This window comes from Amblyomma americanum, chromosome 10 (genome assembly GCF_052857255.1).
Source record: "Amblyomma americanum isolate KBUSLIRL-KWMA chromosome 10, ASM5285725v1, whole genome shotgun sequence".
NCBI classification, from domain to species: Eukaryota; Metazoa; Arthropoda; class Arachnida; order Ixodida; family Ixodidae; genus Amblyomma; species Amblyomma americanum.
Window position 1 is genome coordinate 39,229,405 of NC_135506.1, and position 10,925 is coordinate 39,240,329.

The 10,925-nt window shown below is 66.2% G+C and overlaps 1 protein-coding gene across 1 annotated transcript in view; it reads left to right on the forward strand.

The window, feature by feature from the left end:
- The window catches only part of LOC144108212 (uncharacterized), a 70,871-nt gene extending 66,992 nt beyond the window's left edge, over window positions 1-3,879 (forward strand). Inside the window, exon 5 of the mRNA XM_077641491.1 lies at window positions 3,793-3,879. Coding sequence (XP_077497617.1) covers window positions 3,793-3,879 — 87 coding nt within the window. The remainder of the gene's footprint in view (window positions 1-3,792) is intronic.
- The last annotated feature ends 7,046 nt before the right edge of the window (window positions 3,880-10,925 follow it).

The window sequence follows — 10,925 nt, forward strand, 5'->3', positions numbered from 1 at the left end:
AGGCAGGCAGACAAGCAGGCAGATAGTCAGGCAGACAGACAGGCAGGCTGGCAGGCGGCAGGCAGGCAGGAAGGCTGGCAAGCAGGCGGACAGACAGGCAGACTGGCAGCCTGGCTGGCTGTCAGGCAAGCAGGTAGGCAAGCAGGCAGACAAGCAGGCATACAGGCAGGCTTGCTGGCAGGCAGGCAGGCAGGCTGGCTTCCAGGCAGGTTGGCTGGCAGGTAGGCAGGCAGGCAGGCTGGCAGGCGGGCAGACGACCAGGCAGGCAGACAGACAAACAGGCAGGCTGGCAGGCTGGCTGGCTGGCAGGCAGGCAAGCAGGCGTGCAGGCAGGCAGGCAGACAGGCTGGCAGGAAGGCGGGCAGTCAGGCAGGCAGGCAGACAGGCTGGCTGGCAGAAAGGCAGTTAGGAAGACAGACAAACAGGCAAGCTGGCAGGCATTCAGGCAGGCAGGCAGGCTGGCTGGCTAGCTGAATGGCTGGCAGGCAGGTAGGCAGGCAGGCAGGCAGGCAGGCATGCTGGCTGGCTAGTTCGCAGGCAGGCAATCAGGCAGACAGGCGGGAAGGTAGCAGGCTGGTAGGCAGGCGCACAGGCAGGCAAGCAGTTGTGCAGGCAGGCAGGCAGGCAGGCAGACAGGCTGGCAGGCTGAAAGGCTGGCAGGCAGGCAGACAAGCAGGCAGGCAGGCAGACAAGCAGGCAGACAGTCAGACAGACAGACAGGCAGGCTGGCAGGCGGCAGGCAGGCAGGAAGGCAGGCTGGCAAGCTGGCGGACAGACAGGCAGACTGGCAGGCTGGCTGGCTGTCAGGCAGGCAGGTAGGCAAGCAGGCAGACAAGCAGGCATACAGGCAGGCAGGCAGGCAGGCAGACAGGCAGACAGGCAGACAGGCAGGCAGGCAGGCAGTCAGGCTGGCAGGCTAGTTGGTAGGCAGGCAGGCAGACAGATAGGAAGACAAACAGACAGGCAAGCTGACAGGCAGGCAGGCAGGCTGGCAGGCAGACAGGCGGGCAGGCAGGCAGGCAGGAAGACAGACACGGAAGCTGGCAGGCAGGCAGGCAGGCTGGCTGGCTGGCTGGCTGGCTGGCTGGCTGGCTGGCTGGCTGGCTGGCTGGCTGGCTGGCTGGCTGGCTGGCTGGCAGGCAGGCAGGCAGGCAGGCAGGCAGGCAGGCAGGCAGGCAGGCAGGCAGGCAGCAGGCAGGCAGGCAGGCAGGCTGGCTGGCTGGCTGGCAGGCGAGCAGGTAGACAGACAGACAGACAGACAGACAGACAGACAGACAGACAGACAGACAGGCAGGCTGGCAGCCTGCTGGAAGGCAGGCAGGCAGACAGACAGGCAGCCTGGCAGGCGACAGGCAGGCAGGCAGGAAGGCAGGCTGGCAAGCAGGCGGACAGACAGACAGACAGACAGGCAGGCTGGCAGGCTGGCTGCCAGGCAAGAAACAGACAAACAGGCAAGATGGCAGGCATTCAGGCAGGCAGGCAGGCTGGCTGGCTAGCTGAATGGCTGGCAGGCAGGTAGGCAGGCAGGCATGCTGGCTGGCTAGTTGGCAGGCAGGCAAGCAGGCAGACAGGCGGGAAGGTAGCAGGCTGGTAGGCAGGCGCACAGGCAGGCAGACAGGCAAGCACTCAAGCTTGCAGGCTGACAAACAGGCAGGCAGGCAGGCTGGCATGCAGGCTGGCTGGCAGGCAGGCAGCAGACAGACAGGCAGACGGATAGGCTGGCTGGCTGGCAGGCTAGTTGGCAGGCAGGCACACACACCGGCATGCTGGCAGGCTTGTTGGAAGGCAGGCAGGCTGGCATCCAGGCTGGCTGGCAGGCAGGCAGGCAGGCAGGCAGACAGACAGGCTGGCTGGCTGGCAGGCAGGCAGACAGACAGGCAGGCTGGCAGACTGGTTGGCAGGCAGGTAGGCAGGCAGACAGACAGACAAGCTGGCAGGCTAGTTGGCAGGCAGGCAGGCAGAGAGGCGGACATACAGACAGGCAGACTAGCAGGCTGGCTGGCTGTCAGGCAGGCAGGCATGCTGGCAGGCGGGCAGGCGAGCAGGCAGGCAGACAGACAGACAGGAAGGCTGGCAGGCTGAGTGGCAGCCAGGCAGGTAAGCAGGCACGCAGGCAGGCAGGCAGACAGACTGGCAGGCTTAAAGGCAGACAGGCAGGCAGGCAAGAAGACAGAAAGACAGGCAATCGGCAGGCAGGCTGGCAGGCAGGCTGGCTGGCTGGCTGGCAGGCAGGCAGGCAGAAAGACAGGCAGGCTGGCAGGCGGCAGGCAGGCAGGAAGGCAGGCTGGCAAGCAGGCGGACTGACAGACAGGCAGGCTGGCGGGCAGGCAGGCAGGCAGGCTGGCTTGCAGGCAGGCAGGCTGGCTTGCAGGCAGGCTGGCTGGCAGGTAGGCAGACAGGCAGGCAGGCTGGCAGGCGGGCAGGCGAGCAGGCAGGCAGACAGACAGACAGGAAGGCTGGCAGGCTATCTGGCAGCTAGGCAGGTAAGCAGGCACGCAGGCAGGCAGGCAGACAGACAGGCAGACAGGCATTCAGGCAGGCTGGCAGGCTAGTTGGTAGGCAGGCAGGCAGACAGACAGGAAGACATACAGAGAGGCAAGCTGACAGGCAGGCAGCCAGGCTGGCAGGAGGCAGGCAGGCAGGAAGACAGACAGGGAAGCTGGCAGGCAGGCAGGCAGGAGGGCACACAGACAGGCAGGCTGGCAGGCTAGTTGACAGGCAGGCAGGCAGGCAGGCTGACTGGCAATAAGGCTGGCAGGCAGGCAGGTGGGCAGGCAGGCAGGCTGGTAGCCAGGCTGGTAGGCAGGCACACAAGCAGGCTGGTAGACAGGGGGCAAGCTGGCAGGCTGGCAGGCAGTCTGGCATGCAGGCTGGCTGGCAAGCAGGCAGACAGGCAGGCTGGCAGGCTGGTTGGCAGGCAGGCAGACAGGCAGGCTGGCAGGCTAGTTGGCAGGCAGGCAGGCAGGCAGACAGACAGGCAGGCTGGCAGACTGGCAGGCTGGTTCGCAGGCAGGCAGACAGGCAGACATACAGGCAGGCTGGCAGGCTGGCTGGCTGGCTGGCTGGCTGGCTGGCTGGCTGGCTGGCTGGCTGGCTGGCTGGCTGGCTGGCTGGCTTGCAGGCAGGCAGGCAGGCAGGCTGGCTGGGTGGCTGGCTCGCTGGCAGGCGAGCAGGTAGACAGACAGACAGACAGACAGACAGGAAGGCTGGCAGCCTGCTGGCAGGCAGGCAGGCAAGCAGTTGTGCAGGCAGGCAGGCAGACAAGCAGTCAGACAGTCAAGCAGACAGGCAGGCGGGCTGGCAGGCGGCAGGCAGGCAGGAAGGAAGGCTGGCAAGCAGGCGGACAGACAGGCAGACTGGCAGGCTGGCTGGCTGACAGGCGAGCAGTTTGACAGACAGACAGGCAGGCTGGCAGGCTGGCTGGCAGGCAGGCAGGCAGGCAAGCAGTTGTGCAGGCAGGCAGGCAGGCAGACAGGCTGGAAGGCTGAAAGGCAGGCAGGCAGGCAGACAAGCAGGCGGACAGACAGGCAGACTGGCAGGCTGGCTGGCTGTCAGGCAGGCTGGCTGGCTGTCAGGCAGGCAGGTAGGCAAGCAGACAGACAAGCAGGCATACAGGCAGGCTGGCTGGCAGGCAGGCAGGCAAACAGCAAAGCTGGCTTCCAGTCAGGTTGGCTGGCAGGTAGGCAGGCAGGCAGGCTGGCAGGCGGGCAGGCGACCAGTCAGGCAGACAGACAAACAGGCAGGCTGGCAGGCTGGCTGGCAGGCAGGCAGGCAAGCAGGCGTGCAAGCAGGCAGGCAGACAGGCTGGCAGGAAGGCGGGCAGGCAGGCAGGCAGGCAGGCAGGCAGACAGGCTGGCTGGCTGGCAGGAAGGCAGGTAGGAAGGCAGACAAACAGGCAAGCTGGCAGGCATTCAGGCAGGCAGGCAGGCAGGCAGGCAGGCTGGCTGGCTGGCTGGATGGCTGGCAGGCAGGCAGGTAGGCAGGCAGGCAGGCAGGCAGGAAGGCAGGCAGGCATGTTGGCAGGCTAGTTGGCAGGCAGGCATGCAGACAGGCGGGCAGGTAGCAGGCTGGTAGGCAGGCGCACAGGCAGGCTGATAGGCAGGCACTCAAACTTGCAGGCTGACAAGCCGGCAGGCAGGCAGGCTGGCAGGCTGGCATGCAGGCTGGCTGGCAGGCAGGCAGACAGGCAGGCTGGCTGGCAGGCTAGTTAGCAGGCAGGCAGACAGACCGGCATGCTGGCAGGCTTGTTGGCAGGCAGGCAGGCTGGCATGCAGGCTGGCTGGCAGGCAGGCAGGCAGGCAGACAGACAGGCTGGCTGGCAGGCAGGCAGACAGACAGGCAGGCTGGCAGACTGGTTGGCAGGCAGGTAGTCAGGCAGACAGACAGACAAGCTGGCAGGCTAGTTGGCAGGCAGGCAGAGAGGCGGACAGACAGACAGGCAGACTAGCAGGCTGGCTGGCTGTCAGGCAGGCATGCAGGCATGCTGGCAGGCTGGCAGGCGAGCAGGTAGACAGACAGACAGGCAGGCAGGCTGGCAGGCGGCACGCAGGCAGGCAGGCTGGGTGGCTATCACTCAGGCAGGCAGGCAGGCAGACTGGCAGGCTGGCTGGCGGGCAGGCAGGCAGGCTTGCTTGCAGGCAGGCTGGCTGGTAGGTAGGCAGACAGGCAGGCAGGCTGGCAGGCGGGCAGGCGAGCAGGCAGGCAGACAGACAGACAGACAGGAAGGCTGGCAGGCTGACTGGCAGCCAGGCAGGTAAGCAGGCACGCAGGCAGGCAGGCAGACAGACTGGCAGGCTTAAAGGCAGACAGGCAGGCAGGCAAGAAGACAGAAAGACAGGCAAGCTGGCAGGCAGGCTGGCAGGCAGGCAGGCTGGCTGGCTGGCAGGCAGGCAGGCAGACAGGCAGGCAGGCGGGCAGGCAACCTGGCAGGCTAGTTGCTAGGCAGGCAGGCAGATAGACAGGAAGACATACAGACAGGCAAGCTGACAGGCAGGCAGGCAGGCTGGCAGGCAGGCAGGCAGGCGGGCAGGCAGGCAGGCAGGCAGGCAGGAAGACAGACAGGGAAGCAGGCAGGCACTCAAGCTTGCAGGATGACAAGCAGGCAGGCAGGCTGGCATGCAGGCCGGCTGGCCGGCAATCAGACAGGCAGACAGACAGGCAGACAGATAGGCTGGCTGGCAGGCTAGTTAGCAGGCAGGCAGACAGACCGGCATACTGGCAGGCTTGTTGGCAGGCAGGCAGGCTGGCATGCAGGCTGGCTGGCAGGCAGGCAGGCAGGCAGGCAGGCAGGCTGGCAGGCAGGCAGGCAGGCAGACAGGCTGGCTGGCAGACTGGTTGGCAGGCAGGCAGGCAGGCAGACAGACCGACAAGCTGGCAGGCTAGTTGGCAGACAGGCAGACTAGCAGGCTGGCTGGCTGTCAGGCAGGCATGCAGGCATGCTGGCAGGCTGACAGGCGAGCAGGTAGACAGACAGACAGGCAGGCAGGCTGGCAGGCGGCACGCAGGCAGGCAGGCTGGCTGGCTATCAGTCAGGCAGGCAGGCAGGCAGACAGGCAGGCTGGCTGGCGGGCAGGCAGGCAGGCTGGCTTGCAGGCAGGCTGGCTGGCAGGCAGGTAGACAGGCAGGCAGGCAGGCTGGCAGGCGGGCAGGCGAGCAGGCAGGCAGGTAGGCTGACTGGCAGCCAGGCAGGTAAGCAGGCACGCAGGCACGCAGGCAGGCAGGCAGACAGACTGGCAGGCTTAAAGGCAGACAGGCAGGCAGGCAAGAAGACAGAAAGACAGGCAAGCTGGCAGGCAGGCTGGCTGGCTGGCAGGCAGGCAGGCAGGCAGGCAGGCAGGCAGGCAGACAGGCAGACAGGCAGGCAGGCAGGCAGGCAGGCAGGCTGGCAGGCTAGTTGGTAGGCAGGCAGGCAGACAGACAGGAAGACAAACAGACAGGCAAGCTGACAGGCAGGCAGGCAGGCTGGCAGGCAGACAGGCGGGCAGGCAGGCAGGCAGGAAGACAGACACGGAAGCTGGCAGGCAGGCAGGCAGGCAGGCAGGCAGGCTGGCTGGCTGGCTGGCTGGCTGGCTGGCTGGCTGGCTGGCTGGCTGGCTGGCTGGCTGGCTGGCTGGCTGGCTGGCTGGCTGGCTGGCTGGCTGGCTGGCTGGCTGGCTGGCTGGCTGGCTGGCTGGCAGGCAGGCAGGCAGGCAGGCTGGCTGGCTGGCTGGCATTCGAGCAGGTAGACAGACAGGCAGACAGGCAGGCTGGCAGCCTGCTGGCAGGCAGGCAGGCAAGCAGTTGTGCATGCAGGCAGGCAGACAAGCAGGCAGATAGTCAGGCAGACAGACAGGCAGGCTGGCAGGCGGCAGGCAGGCAGGAAGGCTGGCAAGCAGGCGGACAGACAGGCAGACTGGCAGCCTGGCTGGCTGTCAGGCAAGCAGGTAGGCAAGCAGGCAGACAAGCAGGCATACAGGCAGGCTTGCTGGCAGGCAGGCAGGCTGGCTTCCAGGCAGGTTGGCTGGCAGGTAGGCAGGCAGGCAGGCTGGCAGGCGGGCAGACGACCAGGCAGGCAGACAGACAAACAGGCAGGCTGGCAGGCTGGCTGGCTGGCAGGCAGGCAAGCAGGCGTGCAGGCAGGCAGGCAGACAGGCTGGCAGGAAGGCGGGCAGTCAGGCAGGCAGGCAGACAGGCTGGCTGGCAGAAAGGCAGTTAGGAAGACAGACAAACAGGCAAGCTGGCAGGCATTCAGGCAGGCAGGCAGGCTGGCTGGCTAGCTGAATGGCTGGCAGGCAGGTAGGCAGGCAGGCAGGCAGGCAGGCATGCTGGCTGGCTAGTTCGCAGGCAGGCAATCAGGCAGACAGGCGGGAAGGTAGCAGGCTGGTAGGCAGGCGCACAGGCAGGCAAGCAGTTGTGCAGGCAGGCAGGCAGGCAGGCAGACAGGCTGGCAGGCTGAAAGGCTGGCAGGCAGGCAGACAAGCAGGCAGGCAGGCAGGCAGGCAGACAAGCAGGCAGACAGTCAGACAGACAGACAGGCAGGCTGGCAGGCGGCAGGCAGGCAGGAAGGCAGGCTGGCAAGCTGGCGGACAGACAGGCAGACTGGCAGGCTGGCTGGCTGTCAGGCAGGCAGGTAGGCAAGCAGGCAGACAAGCAGGCATACAGGCAGGCAGGCAGGCAGACAGGCAGACAGGCAGACAGGCAGGCAGGCAGGCAGTCAGGCTGGCAGGCTAGTTGGTAGGCAGGCAGGCAGACAGATAGGAAGACAAACAGACAGGCAAGCTGACAGGCAGGCAGGCAGGCTGGCAGGCAGACAGGCGGGCAGGCAGGCAGGCAGGAAGACAGACACGGAAGCTGGCAGGCAGGCAGGCAGGCTGGCTGGCTGGCTGGCTGGCTGGCTGGCTGGCTGGCTCGCTGGCTGGCTGGCTGGCTGGCTGGCTGGCAGGCAGGCAGGCAGGCAGGCAGGCAGGCAGGCAGGCAGGCAGGCAGGCAGGCAGGCAGGCAGGCTGGCTGGCTGGCTGGCAGGCGAGCAGGTAGACAGACAGACAGACAGACAGACAGACAGACAGACAGACAGACAGACAGACAGACAGACAGACAGACAGACAGACAGACAGACAGACAGACAGACAGACAGACAGACAGACAGGCAGGCTAGCAGCCTGCTGGAAGGCAGGCAGGCAGACAGACAGGCAGCCTGGCAGGCGACAGGCAGGCAGGCAGGAAGGCAGGCTGGCAAGCAGGCGGACAGACAGACAGACAGGCAGGCTGGCAGGCTGGCTGCCAGGCAAGAAACAGACAAACAGGCAAGATGGCAGGCATTCAGGCAGGCAGGCAGGCTGGCTGGCTAGCTGAATGGCTGGCAGGCAGGTAGGCAGGCAGGCATGCTGGCTGGCTAGTTGGCAGGCAGGCAAGCAGGCAGACAGGCGGGAAGGTAGCAGGCTGGTAGGCAGGCGCACAGGCAGGCAGACAGGCAAGCACTCAAGCTTGCAGGCTGACAAACAGGCAGGCAGGCAGGCTGGCATGCAGGCTGGCTGGCAGGCAGGCAGCAGACAGACAGGCAGACGGATAGGCTGGCTGGCTGGCAGGCTAGTTGGCAGGCAGGCACACACACCGGCATGCTGGCAGGCTTGTTGGAAGGCAGGCAGGCTGGCATCCAGGCTGGCTGGCAGGCAGGCAGGCAGGCAGGCAGACAGACAGGCTGGCTGGCTGGCAGGCAGGCAGACAGACAGGCAGGCTGGCAGACTGGTTGGCAGGCAGGTAGGCAGGCAGACAGACAGACAAGCTGGCAGGCTAGTTGGCAGGCAGGCAGGCAGAGAGGCGGACATACAGACAGGCAGACTAGCAGGCTGGCTGGCTGTCAGGCAGGCAGGCATGCTGGCAGGCGGGCAGGCGAGCAGGCAGGCAGACAGACAGACAGGAAGGCTGGCAGGCTGAGTGGCAGCCAGGCAGGTAAGCAGGCACGCAGGCAGGCAGGCAGACAGACTGGCAGGCTTAAAGGCAGACAGGCAGGCAGGCAAGAAGACAGAAAGACAGGCAATCGGCAGGCAGGCTGGCAGGCAGGCTGGCTGGCTGGCTGGCAGGCAGGCAGGCAGAAAGACAGGCAGGCTGGCAGGCGGCAGGCAGGCAGGAAGGCAGGCTGGCAAGCAGGCGGACTGACAGACAGGCAGGCTGGCGGGCAGGCAGGCAGGCAGGCTGGCTTGCAGGCAGGCAGGCTGGCTTGCAGGCAGGCTGGCTGGCAGGTAGGCAGACAGGCAGGCAGGCTGGCAGGCGGGCAGGCGAGCAGGCAGGCAGACAGACAGACAGGAAGGCTGGCAGGCTATCTGGCAGCTAGGCAGGTAAGCAGGCACGCAGGCAGGCAGGCAGACAGACAGGCAGACAGGCATTCAGGCAGGCTGGCAGGCTAGTTGGTAGGCAGGCAGGCAGACAGACAGGAAGACATACAGAGAGGCAAGCTGACAGGCAGGCAGCCAGGCTGGCAGGAGGCAGGCAGGCAGGAAGACAGACAGGGAAGCTGGCAGGCAGGCAGGCAGGAGGGCACACAGACAGGCAGGCTGGCAGGCTAGTTGACAGGCAGGCAGGCAGGCAGGCTGACTGGCAATAAGGCTGGCAGGCAGGCAGGTGGGCAGGCAGGCAGGCTGGTAGCCAGGCTGGTAGGCAGGCACACAAGCAGGCTGGTAGACAGGGGGCAAGCTGGCAGGCTGGCAGGCAGTCTGGCATGCAGGCTGGCTGGCAAGCAGGCAGACAGGCAGGCTGGCAGGCTGGTTGGCAGGCAGGCAGACAGGCAGGCTGGCAGGCTAGTTGGCAGGCAGGCAGGCAGGCAGGCAGACAGACAGGCAGGCTGGCAGACTGGCAGGCTGGTTCGCAGGCAGGCAGACAGGCAGACATACAGGCAGGCTGGCAGGCTGGCTGGCTGGCTGGCTGGCTGGCTGGCTGGCTGGCTGGCTGGCTGGCTGGCTGGCTGGCTGGCTGGCTGGCTGGCTGGCTGGCTGGCTTGCAGGCAGGCAGGCAGGCAGGCTGGCTGGGTGGCTGGCTCGCTGGCAGGCGAGCAGGTAGACAGACAGACAGACAGACAGACAGGAAGGCTGGCAGCCTGCTGGCAGGCAGGCAGGCAAGCAGTTGTGCAGGCAGGCAGGCAGACAAGCAGTCAGACAGTCAAGCAGACAGGCAGGCGGGCTGGCAGGCGGCAGGCAGGCAGGAAGGAAGGCTGGCAAGCAGGCGGACAGACAGGCAGACTGGCAGGCTGGCTGGCTGACAGGCGAGCAGTTTGACAGACAGACAGGCAGGCTGGCAGGCTGGCTGGCAGGCAGGCAGGCAGGCAAGCAGTTGTGCAGGCAGGCAGGCAGGCAGACAGGCTGGAAGGCTGAAAGGCAGGCAGGCAGGCAGACAAGCAGGCAGGCAGGCAGACAAGCAGGCAGACAGTCAGGCAGACAGACAGGCAGGCTGGCAGGCGGCAGGCAGGCAGGAAGGCAGGCTGGCAAGCAGGCGGACAGACAGGCAGACTGGCAGGCTGACTGGCTGTCAGGCAGGCAGGTAGGCAAGCAGACAGACAAGCAGGCATACAGGCAGGCAGGCAGGCAGGCAAGCTGCCTTCCAGGCAGGTTGGCTGGCAGGTAGCCAGGCAGGCAGGCTGGCAGGCGGGCAGGCGACCAGGCAGGCAGACAGACAAACAGGCAGGCTGGCAGGCTGGCTGGCAGGCAGGCAGGCAAGCAGGCGTGCAGGCAGGCAGGCAGACAGGCTGGCAGGAAGGCGGGCAGGAAGGCAGGCAGGCAGGCAGGCAGACAGGCTGGCTGGCAGGAAGGCAGGTAGGAAGGCAGAAAAACAGGCAAGCTGGCAGGCATTCAGGAGCAGGTAGGCTGGCTGGCTGGCTGGATGGCTGGCAGGCAGGCAGGCAGGCAGGAAGGCAGACAGGCAGGCAGGCATGCTGGCAGGCTAGTTGGCAGGCAGGCAGGCAGGCAGGCAGACAGGCGGACAGGTAGCAGGCTGGTAGGCAGGCGCACAGGCAGGCTGACCGGCAGGCACTCAAGCTTGCAGGCTGACAAGCAGGCAGGCAGGCTGGCATGCGGGCTGGCTGGCAGGCAGGCAGACAGACAGGCAGACAGACAGGCTGGCTGGCAGGCTAGTTAGCAGGCAGGTAGACAGACCGGCATGCTTGCAGGCTTGTTGGCAGGCAGGCAGGCTGGCATGCAGGCTGGCTGGCAGGCAGGCAGGCAGGCAGGCAGACAGACAGGCTGGCTGGCAGGCAGGCAGACAGAGAGGCAGGCTGGCAGACTGGTTGGCAGGCAGGTAGGCAGGCAGACAGACAGACAAGCTGGCAGGCTAGTTGGCAAGCAGGCAGGCAGAGAGGCGGACAGACAGACAGGCAGACTAACAGGCTGGCTCGCTGTCAGGCAGGCATGCAGGCATGTTGGCAGGCTGGCAGGCGAGCAGGTACACAGACAGACAGGCAG